This window comes from Xiphophorus couchianus, chromosome 6 (assembly GCF_001444195.1).
Source record: "Xiphophorus couchianus chromosome 6, X_couchianus-1.0, whole genome shotgun sequence".
NCBI lineage: Eukaryota > Metazoa > Chordata > Actinopteri > Cyprinodontiformes > Poeciliidae > Xiphophorus > Xiphophorus couchianus.
In genome coordinates, this window is record NC_040233.1 from 24,477,903 (window position 1) to 24,496,272 (window position 18,370).

Below are 18,370 nucleotides of genomic sequence, written 5' to 3' on the forward strand. Positions count from 1 at the left end.
TTTTTGATTGTGTCGCGTGCCTAAGAAGGATATCAGAGGCAAATATGCATAACCTTCATTTTCCTATCGCATGCTCTGTGTAGCATGCCGTGCCTCATCCTTTTCAACATTCACCTTTATTCCTCTTTTCCTCCCTCGCTGCTGGTTCTTTTCATTTTCTCTCTGGTCTCTGAACCCCATCATTAGAGAGTGCTCACTTTTTTTCCCCTCCAACCTTCGCCGCCTCCATCTCCCTGCCCTCCTGCCCCCTTACTGTAAGCTTTTTTTTTGTTCACGTGCATCCCTCTGTATTTCTCCCACACTCCCTCTCTTTCTTTCTCACCCTTCCCTCTTTTCCTTGGTAATCAGCTTATCCTATGTGTGTCCAAGCCTCTGTGTCTGCGTTCCTCCTCTCTTTGTTTCCAATTCATTCAGCAGGGAGATTAGAGATGCCTATTTGGTGCTTTTGTCTTCAACCGGTGCAGCAGCGGCGAGTTACACTGCGAGGCGACGGCCCCGTCGCCAAAACGCACATTCACCCGTCATGTGCTCAACATACCTTCATTGTTGTCAGGGGCCCGATTCAGGATGTACAAGTGCCCCGAAAAAGAACTTTTTATGTGTTTGCTGCTTTAAAAATACAAATTGCAAAGTATTTTTTGTGACTATGTGATAGAGCAACACAAAATAGTTCACAATTTTTAAGTGAAGGGAAAATGATACATCGTCTTAACTATTTCTTACAAACAAATTGATTTTGTGCTTAGCTCCTTTTATTCTGATACCTCTACATGAAATCAAGAATGACTAATGAGCAAAGCAGGAAGGTCCAAGTAACTTTTTAACAAAATATAGGAGATTCTCAAGGTTCAAATAACAGTGAAAATTCCTAAATGTTGTCTTCAGTGACCAAACTAACTACTACTAGCAATATGAGTAAATAACAGTATGTCTCTGACTTTTTCTTTTAACTCTGTTATGACAGATTTAAAGTTCTATTAAGTTGTGTGAATCTTGATTTTTTGTTGGATGTTCTCTATTTAATCTGACAAAGCTTAAGACGGTAAGTAAAACAGTGCAGCGACAAAACCAAAAAGAATTGCAGCTGTAGCTGCAGTGAAAGGACTGAATACAAATGTACAGCACAGTTTTCAGAGTTTTATTTATAAAATATCTATAAAACTGTTTCTGTAAACTTTCACTTCACAGTTAAAGACTACTGTTTTTGTTTTATCATACTGTACATACGTCCACTAAATTACCTTTATGTTTGCAGCTGAAAAATGATCAAATGTGAAAAAGTTCAAGGCTTACATAAGCTTTTCAAGGTAATGTAAACCCAGATGACACGGAGCTGTGTGTGAATTTAAAGCCTCCATATGTAGAGTGCTCTCTGCCTAATTGATGGGATGACCTTAAATTATGCTTAACCTTTTCCTCGCTGTAGCTTCCTACTCTGTGTCTGACTGTATTTCTCATTAAAATGAAATCAGCGTAGTCTTCTTAAAGGTTTCCCACCATAAAACATTCACTGGGTATTACAACAACAGTTGCTTCTGTTGAGCTTCACTTCTGTTAAAACAAATTAGGTATGCAGACGTGCATAAATTTGGAGGGAATCCTAACATCAGAATAACTACTTTTTTCTTTTGGCATTTACTCTTCTTATTTACTTATTTTCAACCCTGATAAATGGAGAGCTGCTCACTTTGCTTCTGTACCTGCTACTGAATAAATTTCAGCATCTTTTAAAAAAAAATCCTTGAAGCAAAGAAAGGAGGAGCTGTTAGTAGAAACAAAGCATGTGTCTGGCCCTCTCAAAACTCAAGGATAAGAGCAACAATATGCTTTTATTCATCAGTAGGCCTCCACTTAAGGCAAGAAGAGATGGAAGCAGCGGATCTCGTGAGAAGGCTATCTATCATACATCCTGTGAGTCACAATCACTGCCAGCACTTCATTATATAAAAGGATTCTAACAAGGAGCACCGGTATCGAATCAAGAGAGAATCTGTCTGGATGGCGGCATGCACTGGGGCTTGAAATGAGGAAATTGGATAATAACCCTGACATTAGCAAGGTTTGATATTATTTACACTCTTATTTTAAAATAATTGTAAGGAAGACAACAATCAGAGATGAAACCAACAGCTGAAAGCCAATAAAATGTGGTTGTATCTTCTCGTTACCTTGAAAACAAATATTGCGCTTTACAAGAGCAAAATCTCAGAACACGTGATGACATGGGAATTATTAAGCACATGTATAATTTACATGTGACCTATCGGAAGCAAATTTTGTCTATTTGAAGCATGACTTTGTAACACATCGACAGCATAAGGATGGAAGTGTCCATTCAGCTCAACTGTCTGGTCACAACAACCACGCAAAAAGCTTCAACTATAAAAGACTCACTCCCCAAGCTGCAGTTACAAATGCTCACACATACACACACACGCACCCACACACACTTCACTATATATTTTCTGCATAGATTAGAAAACAACTCGTTGCTTTACACCAGAACACTTCGACATGTGGTGGGGGAAACTGAACTCAAACTCACAATCTGCTGATTACTCATCTCACAGAGCCACAGCTGTCCTGCAAAAAAGCTCTGTCTAATGAAGGAACATGAGGATTCCCTGCTGTAACTGGAGTTTCCCTCCATCCTCAACTGACCATCTTTCCTAACTGGCCTTTCTTCACACTTAAGATTCTCACTCTGCCCTTAGACTGAAGCTTGTTTGCCAACAAGTGTTTCTTTGGAAACATTTTTCTGAACAGGGGAGCAGAAATTATATCATGCAGTAACATCTAAAATACATGTGGAATAAATATCACATATAAAATGTTTTCTCACAAATTACATATGTGAAAGTTATAACGTAATGTATTTATGATATTCATGAATGATGCAGCATATTAATAACATTAAAAATGTTCATGTGGAACATTTTCCCATGTTTCACCTGTGGAAATTATTTTGTGAAGTAAAGTGTTTAGCATGTGGCAGGTATGTGTTGCATATTGACATGTGAATCATATGTCAAACTCATTCCACATACAAAATATTTTCAAGATGTTTCATATGTGGAATGTCATGTACAAAAGGAAAAATATATTTCACATATGGAATTTGCTTTAACAATGTGAAGAAACATATTTTACAAGTAGATATGTGTAATCACATGCGGAACACGCGGATGCATTTTTCTATTTTTATTAAATCATGACGAGACATGAACCTCTTATGCTTTATTCATAAGGGTGCATAGAGTGCAAGAACTCCAAACTAAAACTTAAATTATATAACAAACTCTACTGTCAACATTTGCTCACTTCTATCTCCTTTATATAATATTTAGCTTCAAACTGCTGGGGGAAAAAATTCCCATGTCATCATTTTTGTGGACTTCCAGGATAGGACCGTAAAAGACGACCTTTTCCACTTCACTGAAAAGCAAACGTCGGCTCTATAGAATAGGATGTAATGATCCTGCACCTGTCATAGTTGTTCTTTCAGACAATGCAAACTGGTAACTACCTGTTCTTGAACTGGCTGAATGAAAAAACTTTTGATCCAATTACAATTCCATCTTAAATGATGATGGAAGTCCGCACTCAAAGTGCAGACTACTGTAAGAGGCATTTATCTAAATGATACAGACTGCATTTTAATAGCAGAGTCGTACTGGAAGAAGGAGACTTTTAGCAGAGCAGTATGATGTGATCGTCAAGCATAAAAAGCACAGCAGTGCACCAGAGAGCTTAAATGAATACCTCTGAGTTGCTGTTCACAATAGGAAAACTTTAATAATGATGCAACAGCCTCACAATAAAACTTGCAACTAAAACAATAAATGCATCCTTTATATAGAAGACAATATTCAGCCCTGCTTCAGAACAATATTGCACAGTGAGAATAGATTTCTCTCAGATTTAAAGCTGAAGCTAGCACTCGGTTCTTTCGCTTCTTACATCATAAAGTGGGAAATTACAAACACCCCAGAGCCATTTAAAGTTATGTTATTTATGGTGATGCTGTAGCTTCAGAGGGGGAGAGGATACTTATACAGAGATATGTGACAATATAATGTAAACATATGATTTCCCAGGATTTATTTCCATGGATCCAACACCCATCAGGTTTTACGTCATCTAGAGACCTGCTTTACGACGCTTTTCCTGATTCCATACATGACCGCGCTAGTAGTGACTCAATAGCCGGACATCCAGCGTGCAGACAGCAATATCCCCGACACAAACCGGACTGGAGAACACTCCCCTCAACAGCACACAGGTGAGTTCAAAAGGGCTTTATGGCTGTGGTATCGGTGATAAGATGTCCCCAAAGACACACTGGCTTTCTATGAGCTGAAGTGATGGCATCATCAAAAAGGGGTAATAAACAAGAGCAGCCTCTGCTGTTTCATTGGTGGTGGAGCTCCAGCGCTCGGGGGAAACCCTCGGCACTCAGACTCAATCAATACAAAATGCTGTACTCCACAGCCATGCACTCACGTCCTCTGGCACACCGTCACGGTCAGAGTTTAACACAGAAACACAATGACTACAGCAAGCACATTCAGTCATGGTTTTAAAAAAGTACACCCTACATTTCATTTCAAAGATCAGGAGAAAAAGGTGGGGTCCTTTCAAGGTTAGCTTTAAAGGTGACCTATTATGCCTTTTTGAAAATGTTAATATAGGTCTATTGTCTATACAAAACATGTTCATTAAATTTTTTGCACCAAATAATTTAGATAATGAGATTGTAGTCTGCTCAGTTCTGCTTATATTAGCCTTTTTAGGGCCTCTGTCACTTTAAATCCAAATAAACTGCTGCTGGCCACAACCCTCAACTCAACATTTACTCTCGCATGTGAAAATAGCTACAAACAGATGCACAATTATGCAATTGTACATCTTTGAAAAGCATAAGTGGAGCTTCCTGCACAACAAACAAGAATCCAGTAAGTGTTTTCAGGATGGTATGTCAACAGCAAAACACTTGTCTTTTCCAGCAGCAATTGTGGTTGCTAGTTGAGGGACGTGAATGGTGATTTGTGACATTACATTCCGGAGGTTTTTGAAATGGCTCATTTTCCAGACGCCAAAGAATATTAACTTTGCTCCAAAATCCGGTTGGGTGGTTTGTTTTAAGCGTTTGGGCTGTTTTTCAGAAGCAGTAGAAACCTAAACCCAAGGAGAAAAATGTGAAAAGTGTAAATTTTGCATAATAGGTCCCCTTTGAGTGTCCAAAAGCTTACAACAGATTCACTACTGTCAATAAGTTTTCAAAATGAAGTCAAAATTTAAAAGCCATGTGTGAAAACCTGAGTGCACTCCATGATTCATTATGTTGTACAGCAACCTTTACCACTTTGAACGAAAGTAATCCTAATTTACACAGTTGTGAAAGCATTTTCAACCACTTATTATTGTTTAATATTGTTTCTTTGCTTTCATGAACAAGATTGGGCCAAGCCTGATCTGCCATACAGATGGAGTCACATTTGACTGTGGAATACTTGAGTATTCAGACTAGCTCAGGGCCAGATCAATGACTCCAACGCATCCAGGTACTGTTACTAAAAAAGAAGTCATTATCCCTTGCCCACTGAGTTTAACTATTAAATGAGGTGTTTGGGCTTCTTCAAACATTTCTACATCTATACTTTGATTTTGTCTCACCAATGGACTTTTCTCTAGAGGTCTATGGTTCAGTCATATGCAACTCTTCATATTGTGATGTCATACTCTATTTTTAGAGGGAAGGAAATTTGTTCTGGCCACTCTTTTAAACAAAGACTTGGCACTTTAACATTTAACATATTCACTGAGTCCTCCAGAGACTAACATGGAGCCCTTAGATGTTTTCACAGTTTGTTTGAGTTTTGCATTGTCTGGTATTGTAGTGAATTGCTGCAAAGTTCACTATCTTTCCATCTTGACATTTTATTAAAAAAGGATCAAAAAGCCAAAACTCATTTTATTATTGAGGTGGTCAAAACTTGGCATCCAACTTAGTTTTGTACAACTCAATTTTTTGTCTTTTTTTTCTTGAAAAAATAATGGCGGTGATGAATCTGCTTATTTGCTCTGAGGTCTGATTTAAATATTCACAGAAATTAGAAACTCTGAAATATTATTTTTATTATGTCTCCCGAAAACAATCCTAAAATTAATAGAGGGTGAACTTTCTTTTAGGTATGACTACACACCTTTTCAGAGAGAAGGTCCTTGATCTGACCAGCTGCATCAACAACAGAAAGGGTAATTTCCATCTCAACGGCAATCTATTAAATCACTCCCACAGAGATTTCTAGGAGATAGAATATGACATTTGGAGGTAGAGCTGTGAGGGGGATTTGAAAGAGTGCAACCTGATCAAGAAGACAAGCCAACTGCAAAAACAAGGATTCTAGTTGAAAAAGAGGCGATTTAATGTACTGTATTTCAAAGCTGGCGTTTTTGTTTGGCTTTGTTTAATCCACTGCGTCTTTGTGAAGTGATGGTTTAAAGCCGACTCTTCGCTAAATGCAGGACCCCTAATTTTCTCGACCCTCAGCTGCTGCAGCGTGATTTGTCTCCTAATAGCACCTGAGAGGTAGCAGAGTCTGTTAACATTTTGTAAAATCTCAAGAGCCCTTCTCTCTTACAGTCTCTAAATGGCTTTTGCTATTATTATGATGGTAGCGAGCAAGATTGATCTGTCCTGATGTAATCTCTCAATGGCTGAATGGGTCTCGGTGGGTGTGAGCTTCCTCAAATTGACAAGGTATAATGGAGACTTCTTTGGACACTCTTGATACCTCTACAATCTGACTGCCTCATATTTAGTTGGGCAAAATATTTCTTATAAACACTTGCATGTTTTGATCCTGCTGCAACTCTGTAGAAACTAACTCCTGCATTCAACTTTCAGAACTTTCACCTCATTCGTCAAATACCTGGTTTTCCAACTTTTAATTTTTTTTAAAAGCTTAACTTTTTACAGATATTTTTTTTTCCATAGAAAATAAATGGGAATCTTTCAAATCAGATCTAAACTTGGAGAAATGAAATGGGGTTTTCTTGGAACATAAAGTCATCTCACATTTTTGAAGTATCTGTGTTGCTTTTATCTCTGATCACAACAAAAACCACACTTAAGTTCAATTAACCACCTTGGATTGATTTTTATGATTTATTAGTGCCCCAACTGCTCAGAATATTATTAGCCAACTTAATCACAAAGTATGCCATCAATTCCCCGTTCAAATTCAAGCATCTAGCAACCTGAGCTGAGTAAATCTTCACCACAGCAGTCAGAACACTTGCATATTTTTGGAATAGATTTATTTTTATTTTCAGACTAAGATTTGGTGGGTGAGTCGCCTTTGTTACTTTTTTGTTTGAAAGCCATCAGCTGGATCAGACATTATTACATGAGAATAAACCTCAACTACAGTAATTATACATGCTAAGCTAAGAATTCTTAGATGAACATTTACAAAAATTATTTTTCTTATCTCGAGGGTGCACAGCTGTCAAATTCAAATGTCATAAACATTTCATGACATTTTGATTTTCAAACAAACATATGGTCAAGCAAAAAAATAGTTAGAATGAAGTTTGTATTCCCAAAGTAATAACACAAGTGGTCACTGATGGAGTAATTTATATATAAATGTAGAGTTAAACAATTTAACTTTATTATACCTACCAAATTTGTGAAAAATTAAGACTCCTTCTATGCATTTTACTGCAAGATCGTAATTAAACTGTCTAAAAAAAAGGTATTATTCTAAATTAAAACTAAAACTAGGGAACAATTTGCATGAACTTATTGCAAAGAAATTAGGCAAAAAATATTTTTACAACAGCATAAATGACAATTCAATATCTGAAAAACCTTGACAGAGTTAAGCTGTATCCATGTAGTTCAGTTTGTCATCTTCATATTTCACCATATGTAATTAAGCATAAATAAATTTTTTATTTAATAAAAAAGTAATGTTGAAAAAGTCCATAAAAAGTATTAACTTAGTATTAAGCCATTGTATTTTTTTGGAATGTATTTTACAAGTTTGTAGCAAAATCTGAAATGATTTTGTACAATTCAACTGTCATTTCATGTTCTTAAGTTAATGTAGGCTCATTACTTTACCTCATAGCTTTCACAATGCCTTTTTGCAGAAAATGCAGTTTTTCTAGTGGAGCTTTCAGTTTCCCTTCTTTTATGCCTATGGCAGCTCTGTAAATCTATGACGACGATATGGAGACACACTAGTGGGTGTAAAGCGAGATGAAAATCCTCCCAAGGGCCCTGGCGCCCATGGCTGGAGCTTTGTTAGAAGTTTAATCAATCAGCCACAGTGCCTTAATTAATCGGCATGATGAACAGGAGAAATAATTGGGTTTCTGCCAGACGGGAATCTGTTGCAATCTAATGTCAGCCAATCGGGATCCAATTTGTTACCACAAAGCTGATCTGGACGACAAAACACTTGCAGGATCAAAGCAGGATAAAAGTACAAGACAATGGATCTAATGTGCCTTTGGAGGTAAACTTTTGACAGGAAACACAAGGTCTCAACCTCTCCAGCAATGTACTCAACCTGTTTAAGATACTTAATTGGATCTAAACAATGTCAGAACCTTCATCAGTCTTAATAGAACCCAGGATATAGGGTAGAATATACTACTGAAGCATAGTGGTGGAAGAAGAATTAAATCTGTTCCTCCCCAGATGTTTCTGAATCAGGAGAAAGCTAATGAGGGGTGTCTAGTTTTCCAATAACGCAGCAGATGCCATTAACTGTAGACCTCTCTGACAATACTGATCAGCCCAGACTCAGTTCAGACAAGGTAAGCAATGTCTGCAACAGATGAAAGAACACTATAGCCTCTAAATAGCCAACACTAAGAAGAAGCCAAAATAGTTGAGTCCTATACCACTGGAGCCAAACGGAAAAATAGCTTAGGCCTCTTATTAATGTCACAGTGGCTAGGCGGCAATTCCCCCAGGCTCTGTGTACCTCAGCTTGTTAATGAGTCACTGCTTATCAGTCAGCCTTGTTAACAGGCAGAGGCCTCTCATCCAAACCGCCTACCGCTATTGTGTGCTAGCTGTAAAGCGTATTAGCCAAATATTCCCCCATCTTGGCACACAGGAAGTCAACAGCAAATAACAGCAGTGCACACAGGAAGTGGGCTTTGAGCCAATGAGAAAGGGCTGGTCCAATGGGGAAGGAACCCATTTTGTCTGAGGATAAAGCGAACCGCTGGCAGACATGCAGAGTCTTCCCGCCTGTAAATCTTAGCACACAAACAACAAGTGCACACAGCTCCCATCCTTTAATCTTTATTCATTACCAGCCTCAGCTGGAGGTATCGGGAGTCATTCAGTGGCTCCGACCAGCAGAACTCGTAGAGTAAATAAACAATTAGGCATGTTTCTGGTCACAAAAGCAAACTTCCTGCTGGGGTATGCCGTGGATTCTAAGAGCCAGGTGGCTGATGGGAGGTCGCGGCACGTCGCTCTGCTTGTTGTCGACTGAACCGACCCTCTGCTCCCCACCACAGCCCCGGGGTAATTGGGTCAACATTACAGAACCAGGGCACAGCCGGCCAATTGCATGCCTAATCTGTGCCCTTCTGAGAGGCACTTTCCATCCACATCGCATGGCTGCACATCCAGCTGTGGAAATGGATATGTCAAATGGCATGCAATTAGTGTCTCCCTGATTCGTTCAGTTGCTCTAAGGAAGCCCACTCGCAGATGAGTCGAGAAAAAAACTCAACTGTCCTTTTCATGACTTGACATTCATATGATAAAGAGATGAGGGACTTGGGAGTGAGAGGTTGGTCAGGAGTCATGACACAGATTCAATGGAATGCTTTAAAGGGGCAGTATAATGTAAAATTGACTTTTTTGAGCTTTGCATTATTCCCTCATCAAAAACATATCTGGAGTGTCGGATTGATTCTTTAATCGCATGTTTAAGAAATCTTTTAATTTCCCATGGCAATCATTCAACTGCGCAATACACCTGCCTGGAACAACCTCCTCCTTGGACATGCAGTTTCTGAGGTTCCAAGTTTCCACCTCACAGTGCCACCCTACCCTGCGACTCCCCCACTCAGCTTCTTCAGACTAGCGGCAGGAATTAGCAAACACCTGGTGGAACTGCACATCTGCAACACTAGTAAAAATGCTTAACGGTTAATAGAAGAGCACTGTTGTGATAACTTCCTAAAAGTGTATGATTTATTTTAAATCATAATAATATTTAGTAAATACGTAGCACTTTTATAACAACTGACAGCAACATAGCTATTTGATTGTGCTATGAAATTACACTATGTGACTGGAAAATACATAATACTGCCCCTTTAAAAATAACATTTTCAGATTTTTTTGTTCATGTTTGTTTGAGACAAAAGATTCCTCGTAAATTGAATTTGCTGAAGACTCAAGCAGCCGAGCAATAATGAGCTCCCCTGCTTTCAGAAGGCTCATCTGCTCCAACATTGATTGCTGAGCTAATCATTTTTCCTCTCTGATACATAATGCTGAATTATTTATGTTAAGTAGACCATTCTGTTCCAGGTCCTCCTTCTGTGGACTTCTCCATTATGAAGACCCATTATCTGACTACTCAACCACTCTAATCCATCTTCTACTTAACGGCTCTGCCGCAGAGTCACAACAACACCAATCAGACTGATCGGAGCAGATGTGAGCGATGGACACGTGCTCAAGGCTTATACTTCCTGCTTAAAGTTCAGCCCGGTTGTTTGGGCATTACTCACATGTCAACTGCAAAACTGCACATACAAGATTAACATACAGTCCCTTTGAGAAGGATTCGTCCATCTTGAATTTTTTCACATCTATTAATGCTGCAGCCACAAACTTCAGTGTATTTTAACCTGTTTTAGGTGACAGACTCAGAAAGTAGATAATCTGTGAAATAGAAGGAAGTAGAGAAATAGTTTCAAGAATTTTTAGAAATAAAAACTGACAGCTTTTAGTCTGAAACCGTTAAATGAAATCTGAAGCGGTGTAAAACAGTAAGCCGTCACTCTGCGAGAGGCAGAGGACACCCTGGACAGACCACCAGTCCATCACAGGCCAAGAAAATAATCGTGCAATAATACACTCATCCCTACAGGCAATTTATAGTGGCTAATTATGCTAACATGCATATTTTGCATCATAGGAGGAAGCTATGATGCAGGAACCCACTCTAATCATTCACCTAGGAGACCGGTTGAGGTTATGGGTAAGGCTGGGCATGATAATTACAGTCACTGACCAATTCTCTCACAGATTTTACAAATGCTCAACAGACACAACCTAACAACCCACTTCTAGGGTACCTGGCCCTTCAGGTAGAAAAGAGAAACTCCCCAAGGCTCTCAGCAGTTTCTCCAGGTTCATCAGTGTTACTGCACCTGATGCTTTCCAGCACCTTACTCAACTAATACAGGTTTGTGGATTTGAAATGCTCCCTTAAGATTTATTGAGGGCAATTACCTTTGTTGTCACATGCATCTATGCAAACCTGTTACAGAAAGGCCCTGAAAACAGAGCTAACAAATGCACCACTGTGCAGCCATTCTGATACTTATAAAAACAAAACAGTACAATCCAATTCATTCAGAAGCCTCCAAATAATAAATTATTTATTATTTCAAACTAATGTTTATTGAGAACATTAGTGACCAAACAATATGATCAAGATCAAGAAATACAGCATACAAGTCAGGGGTTAAGATTTAAGAATGTGCTAGAAAAATGTTAAGTCCCATTGAGAAAATAAAAACCTATGGCTCAACTATAAACCTACCAAAGTTAGGCCAAGGAAGTGGCTGAGTCAATAGGAGATTCAGCCAAAGTGCCTCTGTAACTCTGCATCTTAGGATGGGAATGTGTAACCAGGGCAACTTTTAGTCACAGTTTGCCTTCAATAGAAGAGTAGCACAAAGAAAGCTATAATAGGTTGCATTTATAAGACACCACATGCCATTTAAGGGACTCAAAAAACATGTAGAAAAAGATTCTCTGATCAGATGTTTGCAAAATCATTTGGTCTATCCCATAAGATCTCTGTTGTAAAACACGGCGTTGGTAGCATCATGCTGGGGGTTGTTTTCTCTAGCAGGTACAGAGAAACTGATTGAGGTTGATGGGAAGAAGAAATGTAGAGAAATTATGGAAAAATCCTGTGAGAGGTTCAGGGGTAGGAATACTTTTGCAGGGCGCTGTAAGCGTGTATATTTCTTTATCCATAACCAAGTTTGCCATTTCATTTTGTATTCAGGACACTGAATACAGTGTTGTATTCAGAGACATTGTTCACTTTGTGAAATATTGTGATTCTATTGTCTAAGTTATTCTAAGTGATTCTGACTTATTTCAAAGTAGTTGTATTGAGTGAATTTGATTTTAATTAAAGTTTTATACCGGAAAAAATTTCTGCTACACTTTAGGTTAAAACATGCAGTTTAAAGCCGCAGTAGAGGCCAGCGCCCCATCCCTCATCCCGCATTTCACTTTCACTCTTTGACGTGTTTTCTCATCTCCTAAATGCTGTCAGACGTCTCAGGCTTAATTACTCTCGCTGACTGACATGATAATGTAAAACAGTGCTCAGGTGAAACTAAAGCAAGAATTGGTCATGCATGGTCAGGCCTCCCAGTGGGCACACCTTAATCAAATGTGACACGCTTCTGAACGGGAGCCAGAATCATTTTGGGGCCCAAATAATGAACCTCTACCTGGGTTTCAATGACGAGCTACACGTGTCTGGGTCAGCAAACTGACAAGAGTTTGATATTTCATCATCAGAGGCTCAGTCTGGGGTGGCCATTTCTCCTCTTCTTCTCTTTAAGCAGCTCACCGCGCTCTGAATTTCTTACTCATCTTAACACAGCCGGATTGTCCACAGGAGGAACACATTAATAATCTTTGCACAGAAACTAAACAGCACTTAATTCAAAAGAAATTAAAACATTGCTCATACGGATAAATGATGTCAGAAGAAACTCAAAGATGTGCGGGTGTGCATATCGTACTCATTTATGGTGTGATTGCAAAAAATGTGTAGGCGAGATCAGCTGAATGCAGAGGGCCCTTAAGAGCATATAGTCCAAATGCAAATCAGAGAATGTTTTTTTAGAAGGCTCCTTGCTTGCTGAAATCTATCTCTGTTCTGTGCCAAACACTCTGTGCAATTAAAACCCCAACTGTAATGAGAAAATGGCAACAACATATTACCTGTGTCAATCAATTTTCAATGGCTCGAGGGCCAATCGCTGCTCGCCATTTTGTGTCGGGTACAAACTGCCCTCTGAAGGTTGTGTTACCGGCAGGCAGTCACTTGAGAATTATGTAATTGGGAAGCACATTGGACAGTGTATTCCTGCTCACTTGGTACTCGCAGCGGGGATGATATCATTACAAAGTGCTTCTCTCATCAAATCCTCTCTTACCATCCGCCTCAGCCGCAGTTACAGTTTTAGCCATGACGAGTGTTCCGTATCTGAGCTGCAAAGTGTGTGGAAACGTGTTTGGCTGCAATCTCAGAAAGCACAAGATGATCGCCTTGTTTTTCCAGGTTGTATGAAGCTTCAACATAAACAGATGGTTTGCAGAGCATCAGAAAAAATATTGCGAGATGCTGAGAACGAAAGACAGAAACTCAAGACTTTGTTCGCTTTCTCTGTGTGTGCAGGGCTTTGGAAACTTAATTCCTTTTGAGTCTTATCATATTTTGTCAGTTTACAACCCCAAATTTCCATGTATTTTATTGGGATTTTGTTAATATAGATTAGAAAAGTATTCAGCCCATTTACTCTGTAAGCTCCATATAAAATCCAGCAAAACCAATTGCAGGTTTACAGTGGAGGTGGGCAAATCTGTCGCCCTTTACCAAAGAGTGGCAAAAAAAGAGTGCTTTTTATCTCTAAAACGTGTGCTCCTAAAGGTGTTTTCACACCTCATAGTTGATTGGGGACCAAAATTGCACAAAAACCTCAGAAGAAGGCATGAGTGCAACTTCTTTCTTCAGAAAATGTAAACAAAAATGGAGTGCCTGATTTCTCTTTTGTTCTTGGCATAAGACCACAAACTATTTCTCCTGCTAGAGCTAGGTTTGCATGCTCATTTAGGTTGTATTTACCTAGAATGCCCTGTGCTAAACACAGGGCATTCTGAGTGGCCTGGAGTAGTTTCCAGGCCACTTGCATTCACATATGCATTGGAACCGCACCAGAGTTCACTTCAATCTTAGGTTTGTCGGTGAACCAGAGTTTGCTTTTTGGTCCACATCAGAGTTTGATTGCGCATTCACACCTCGCCAAACAAACTGGACTTTCTAGGTAAACAAACTAGAGTTTGATTAAAGTGGAAAAAACAGGGCTGCTGTGAATGCACACTGAGTCACCACCAAGCTACATGTTTCAGATGGGTTCCTGCTCCAGCACACTTGATTCACTTTCCTAGCAAGTTCTGCAAAAACCCTTAATAAGGAATCAAGAAGAAAACATCAAATCAGAGAGGACAGTGAGCTCTAAGGACAAGGTTTGTCTCATTCTATGAGAATCTTTTCTCCAGGAGTGACAGTGAAGCTGGTTATAGCTGATGGGAACATTGGAATAAAACCTGCAAGTTTGAGACTAGATTCCACATCAGCAGGAACAAACCTACAGCCAGACTTAAAATGAAATGGTTAAGATCAAAGTATATTCATTCATGGCTCAGTCAAAGCGCAGACCCAAATCCAACCAACAATCATTGGCAACACTTCAAGCTTGATCTTCACAGACACTCTTTGTCCAATTTAGCTGAGCTAACACTGTTTTTCTAAGCAGAAAGAGCAAAAACATCACTTTACAGACGTGACGATAAAATAACACCAAATCAGACTTTTCTGATCTACAAACAAACTAACCCTGCACTTTACCCTTCACCCTCACACATCATCCCACAGATAAACACGGTGGTGGCAGCATGATGCTTTGTGAAAGATGTCCATAAAATCTAAATGACAATATTTGGCGAGACTCAAAAATGTACCTTTAGCTTGAGTTGTTTCACAAAGACAAAAAAAACTGTGTCTACATTGGATTTGCTGATGCAACAGCAGTGAATATTAGTTCAACAAAGTTTTTACAGAGTTTCACCATTTAGGTTAGAGAAATTAAATATATGCCACACTTTTTTCAAGTTTTGCGTGGCACTGTATTTGTGAAAAACAAGCTTAGGTGAAACTGTAATGAGCTTGCACGCTGAACTCCACCTCCACATTGAAGTCATACACACATTCCTCAAAAAACGCAACTGCACAAAATTCCACTGAGAGTCTGGGGAGGTGGGAGTGTCCCATGTGCTTAATAACGGTCCTCTGCTTCCCTTTTCATAATACAGGAAACAACAAGTGGACAGTTAGGCAGCTCCACCAGAGGCAGAAAGAGAGGGTCAGAGAGATCAGAGGCCCCAGGAGAGACACTGCGAGAATACAAGAGAGACAGATGAAGAGGGAGAGAGAGATGTGCTTACCATTGACAATGTTGCTGTGAACCGCAGCTGTGAATAGTGCAGTCAATAAGCTGACAATCCATAGAGCAGAGGGGGCTGATGGGAAGGCCATGGTCGGGCACGCAGATCCGCCTGTCTCACTGAAAGCTCAGGAGGGCAGAGAGGCTCTGGAGTGTCACCTGCAGGAGGGGGGACATAATGGAGAAGCTAAAAACAACAGGCAGACCGGGCAGGCCAACTGACCACTAATTGCGTCCCTAGCCGCTGAGTGAATAAACGGTTGGCCCACCCGTTACTCACGCGTCGCTCCGGGTACCCATCGATCTGCTTTTGTCATAACAAACTGAGGGTGGGGGCTGAGAAAGGAGGAGAAGGAGAGAGGGACTGATGAAGCCAAGCTGCAAGAAAGGGATGGACATGGAGATGGAGAAGGGGCGCGTGGTGTAAGGAGAGGAGGAAGAAGATGTCTTATCCTCTTATGTTGGGGAATTTATTGCGCTTTAACGAGCTCATGCGCGCAACTGGAAGTGAGATATAGGGGTGTTTCTGGACAGCTCATGGCCAAACCCCCACTAATTAAATGTAACGCAAAAAGGAAGCGCTGCCTCGGACAACAAACAGGAGAGAAGAAAGAGGAAGCGAGAGCAAAGATGCACCTGCTGCCCGCTGAGAATTAGCTGTGTGCGCGGTGCGCTCTGCTCGGCGTTGGACACGAATGTCGGGCATAAAATCAGCTCTGGCACTGCTGCTTTCCCTTCCCGCTCTCTTTCGCTCATATTAAAACACACACACACGCACGCACGCCTTCAGCTTCCCCTTTCTCACATTTCTTAAAAATAGCTGCAGCCCCGCACGGAGGTGAGCCCTCTGTCCATCTGCGGCGCGCTCACCGCTGAGAGCGAACCGCGGCGGTAGTTAGAGCCAGCGGGACGGACGCGGAGAGAGGAGAGAGGGTGGGGTGCAAGCTGGGTGGTGCATACATGTGTGCGCCTCTGTGTGTGTGTATTGGGGGGGAGCCCAGCATTTTGCATGGAGTGGGATGTGTGGGAATGGAAGGAGGAGGGGGGATTGTGGGTTATGTTTATTGTTACTCCAGCCCTTCCTGTTGAGTGATGGCGAGAAATAAAAACAAAACTCAAGCAAGTGAATGCATGGGAAATAACCCACGCTCTCTCTCTCTCTCTGTATATATGGGCGTGCTGAACACAAGTTCCCGCTGGGCACTTGTGTTGAAAGTAATAACAGAGGCGATAATAATCATAACAACAGTTGACATTGGCAGCTACCTGTATCGTTGCGACGAGTACCACACAAATGTTTCTAAGATCTTCTTCCGTACTTGGAGAAGGAAATAAAAACCCTCCAGTCTGCCGCCGCCGCCGCCGCTGCTGGGAAGAGATTCACTCCCAGCGAGTTGTGATCCTTATTTTTCCCACAGAACATCGTAGCCAAAACAACCGAGGAGCGCGCAAGAAAACGCACATTTTTGGAGTAAATTACCAAAACACGCAGACACTCTTAGGATCTTGCTCTGCGTAATGTGCCCATAAACACACACATACACACACAAAGAGAGACATTCCTGGAGACGCAAAAGCGTCAGCACTGACAGGTGTCTCCTGTCCGCCCAAACACACAGCCAACAGCCAAACCCCGAACCACAACACAAACTGAAGCAGCGCACGGTTTGAACGCACACACCGTAATATTCCTCCTCAGGAGTCCGGTTCTGTTGCTGGTTTCCAGTAAGGTCCCTTCCAATAATGACTCTCCTTCTGATGCGCAGGTTTCTTTTTTTTTTTTCTCCCCCACCGCTGTGCCTTCTCTCTTTTTATTTTGGAATAATCTCCCAGCTTCTTCTTGTTTCTCCTGCTTTGTTCCTTCGCTCTTTCCCCACTGTTTGTAGGCTATCTCTGCCTCTCCACGGTTACCGTTCACTGCAGCAAAAACAGACTGTCTGAAAGACGGAGCGGGAGGGGAGGGGACAAGGAGAGAGGGGAAAAGATGGAGAGGGGGAGGGAGGGGTTTATAATACGATTTGGCCCACACCGCCGGGATAACAGGCCCAGAGCAGGGGCCTACTGGCTGAGAGCAACATGAAGGAGATGGAGCAGATATGGGAAGCGTGATCTCAACGCACTGAAATATCACCATAACGTCCCTGTAACACTTCACAGTGACTTTATAGTGACCTTATCAGACTTTGAGGAATTTTATCACTGCTGTAGAACAACACTGTGACACCGATGTTCACTTTATCTACAGTTTGGATACAGAGTACACTGGAGAAAATTAACTGGTAGATTTTAGCTGCTGAAATTGATGTAGCAGTTTAAACAGAGTCAAGGTCTTTGGAAAGGGTCACCAAAGCTCAAGGGTCGAGAATTGATGTTTTATAAACACTACATAAGTTTCAAAAATGAAAATGATTAAGCTTTATTTTGTTGTATTTTTTTCCTGTACTAAACCTACAAGCATCTGTTAAAAAGGATGATGTCATAGCCTAGCCTCTAATTTAAAGATCTTCAGCTATATGGGTTTTTTTTTCAACACAACACAAAAATAAACAATTACAATGAGCAAATATCTACTGTTTGTATGAATTTTGACAAAGATAAGAATAAAACACTCATCTCTACCTTATAATATGGAAAATCACTGCCAGATGTTTGGATGGGTTGTCAATTTATTTTTATTGGCATACCTTAAAAAACATGTTTTATCCTCGTTTGTTTTGTTTGAAATATGCCAAAAACATTGTGCCTCTACGTTTTGTAGGAACAAAACAATGAAGACACAAACTAATCAGTCTTTCTCACATCTGCTGCAGGTGAACATCCCTCTGCTCCAGGGCTG

At 40.5% G+C, this 18,370-nt stretch overlaps 1 protein-coding gene across 4 annotated transcripts in view; it reads right to left on the reverse strand.

Moving 5' to 3' along the window:
* The window catches only part of cadm3 (cell adhesion molecule 3), a 147,664-nt gene extending 130,182 nt beyond the window's left edge, over positions 1 to 17,482 (reverse strand). For 2 of the 4 annotated variants that reach the window (XM_028019431.1, XM_028019430.1), the window contains exons 1-2: positions 17,216 to 17,479; positions 15,536 to 15,693 (exon numbers count right to left, since the gene is read on the reverse strand). In XM_028019431.1, coding sequence (XP_027875232.1) covers positions 15,536 to 15,626 — 91 coding nt within the window. In that variant the 5' untranslated portion in view covers positions 15,627 to 15,693; positions 17,216 to 17,479. Of the gene's footprint in view, positions 1 to 15,535; positions 15,694 to 16,800; positions 17,102 to 17,215 lie in introns of those variants that run through there. The other 2 variants (XM_028019429.1, XM_028019428.1) reach the window with 2 other exon arrangements.
* Positions 17,483 to 18,370: the final 888 nt, after the last annotated feature.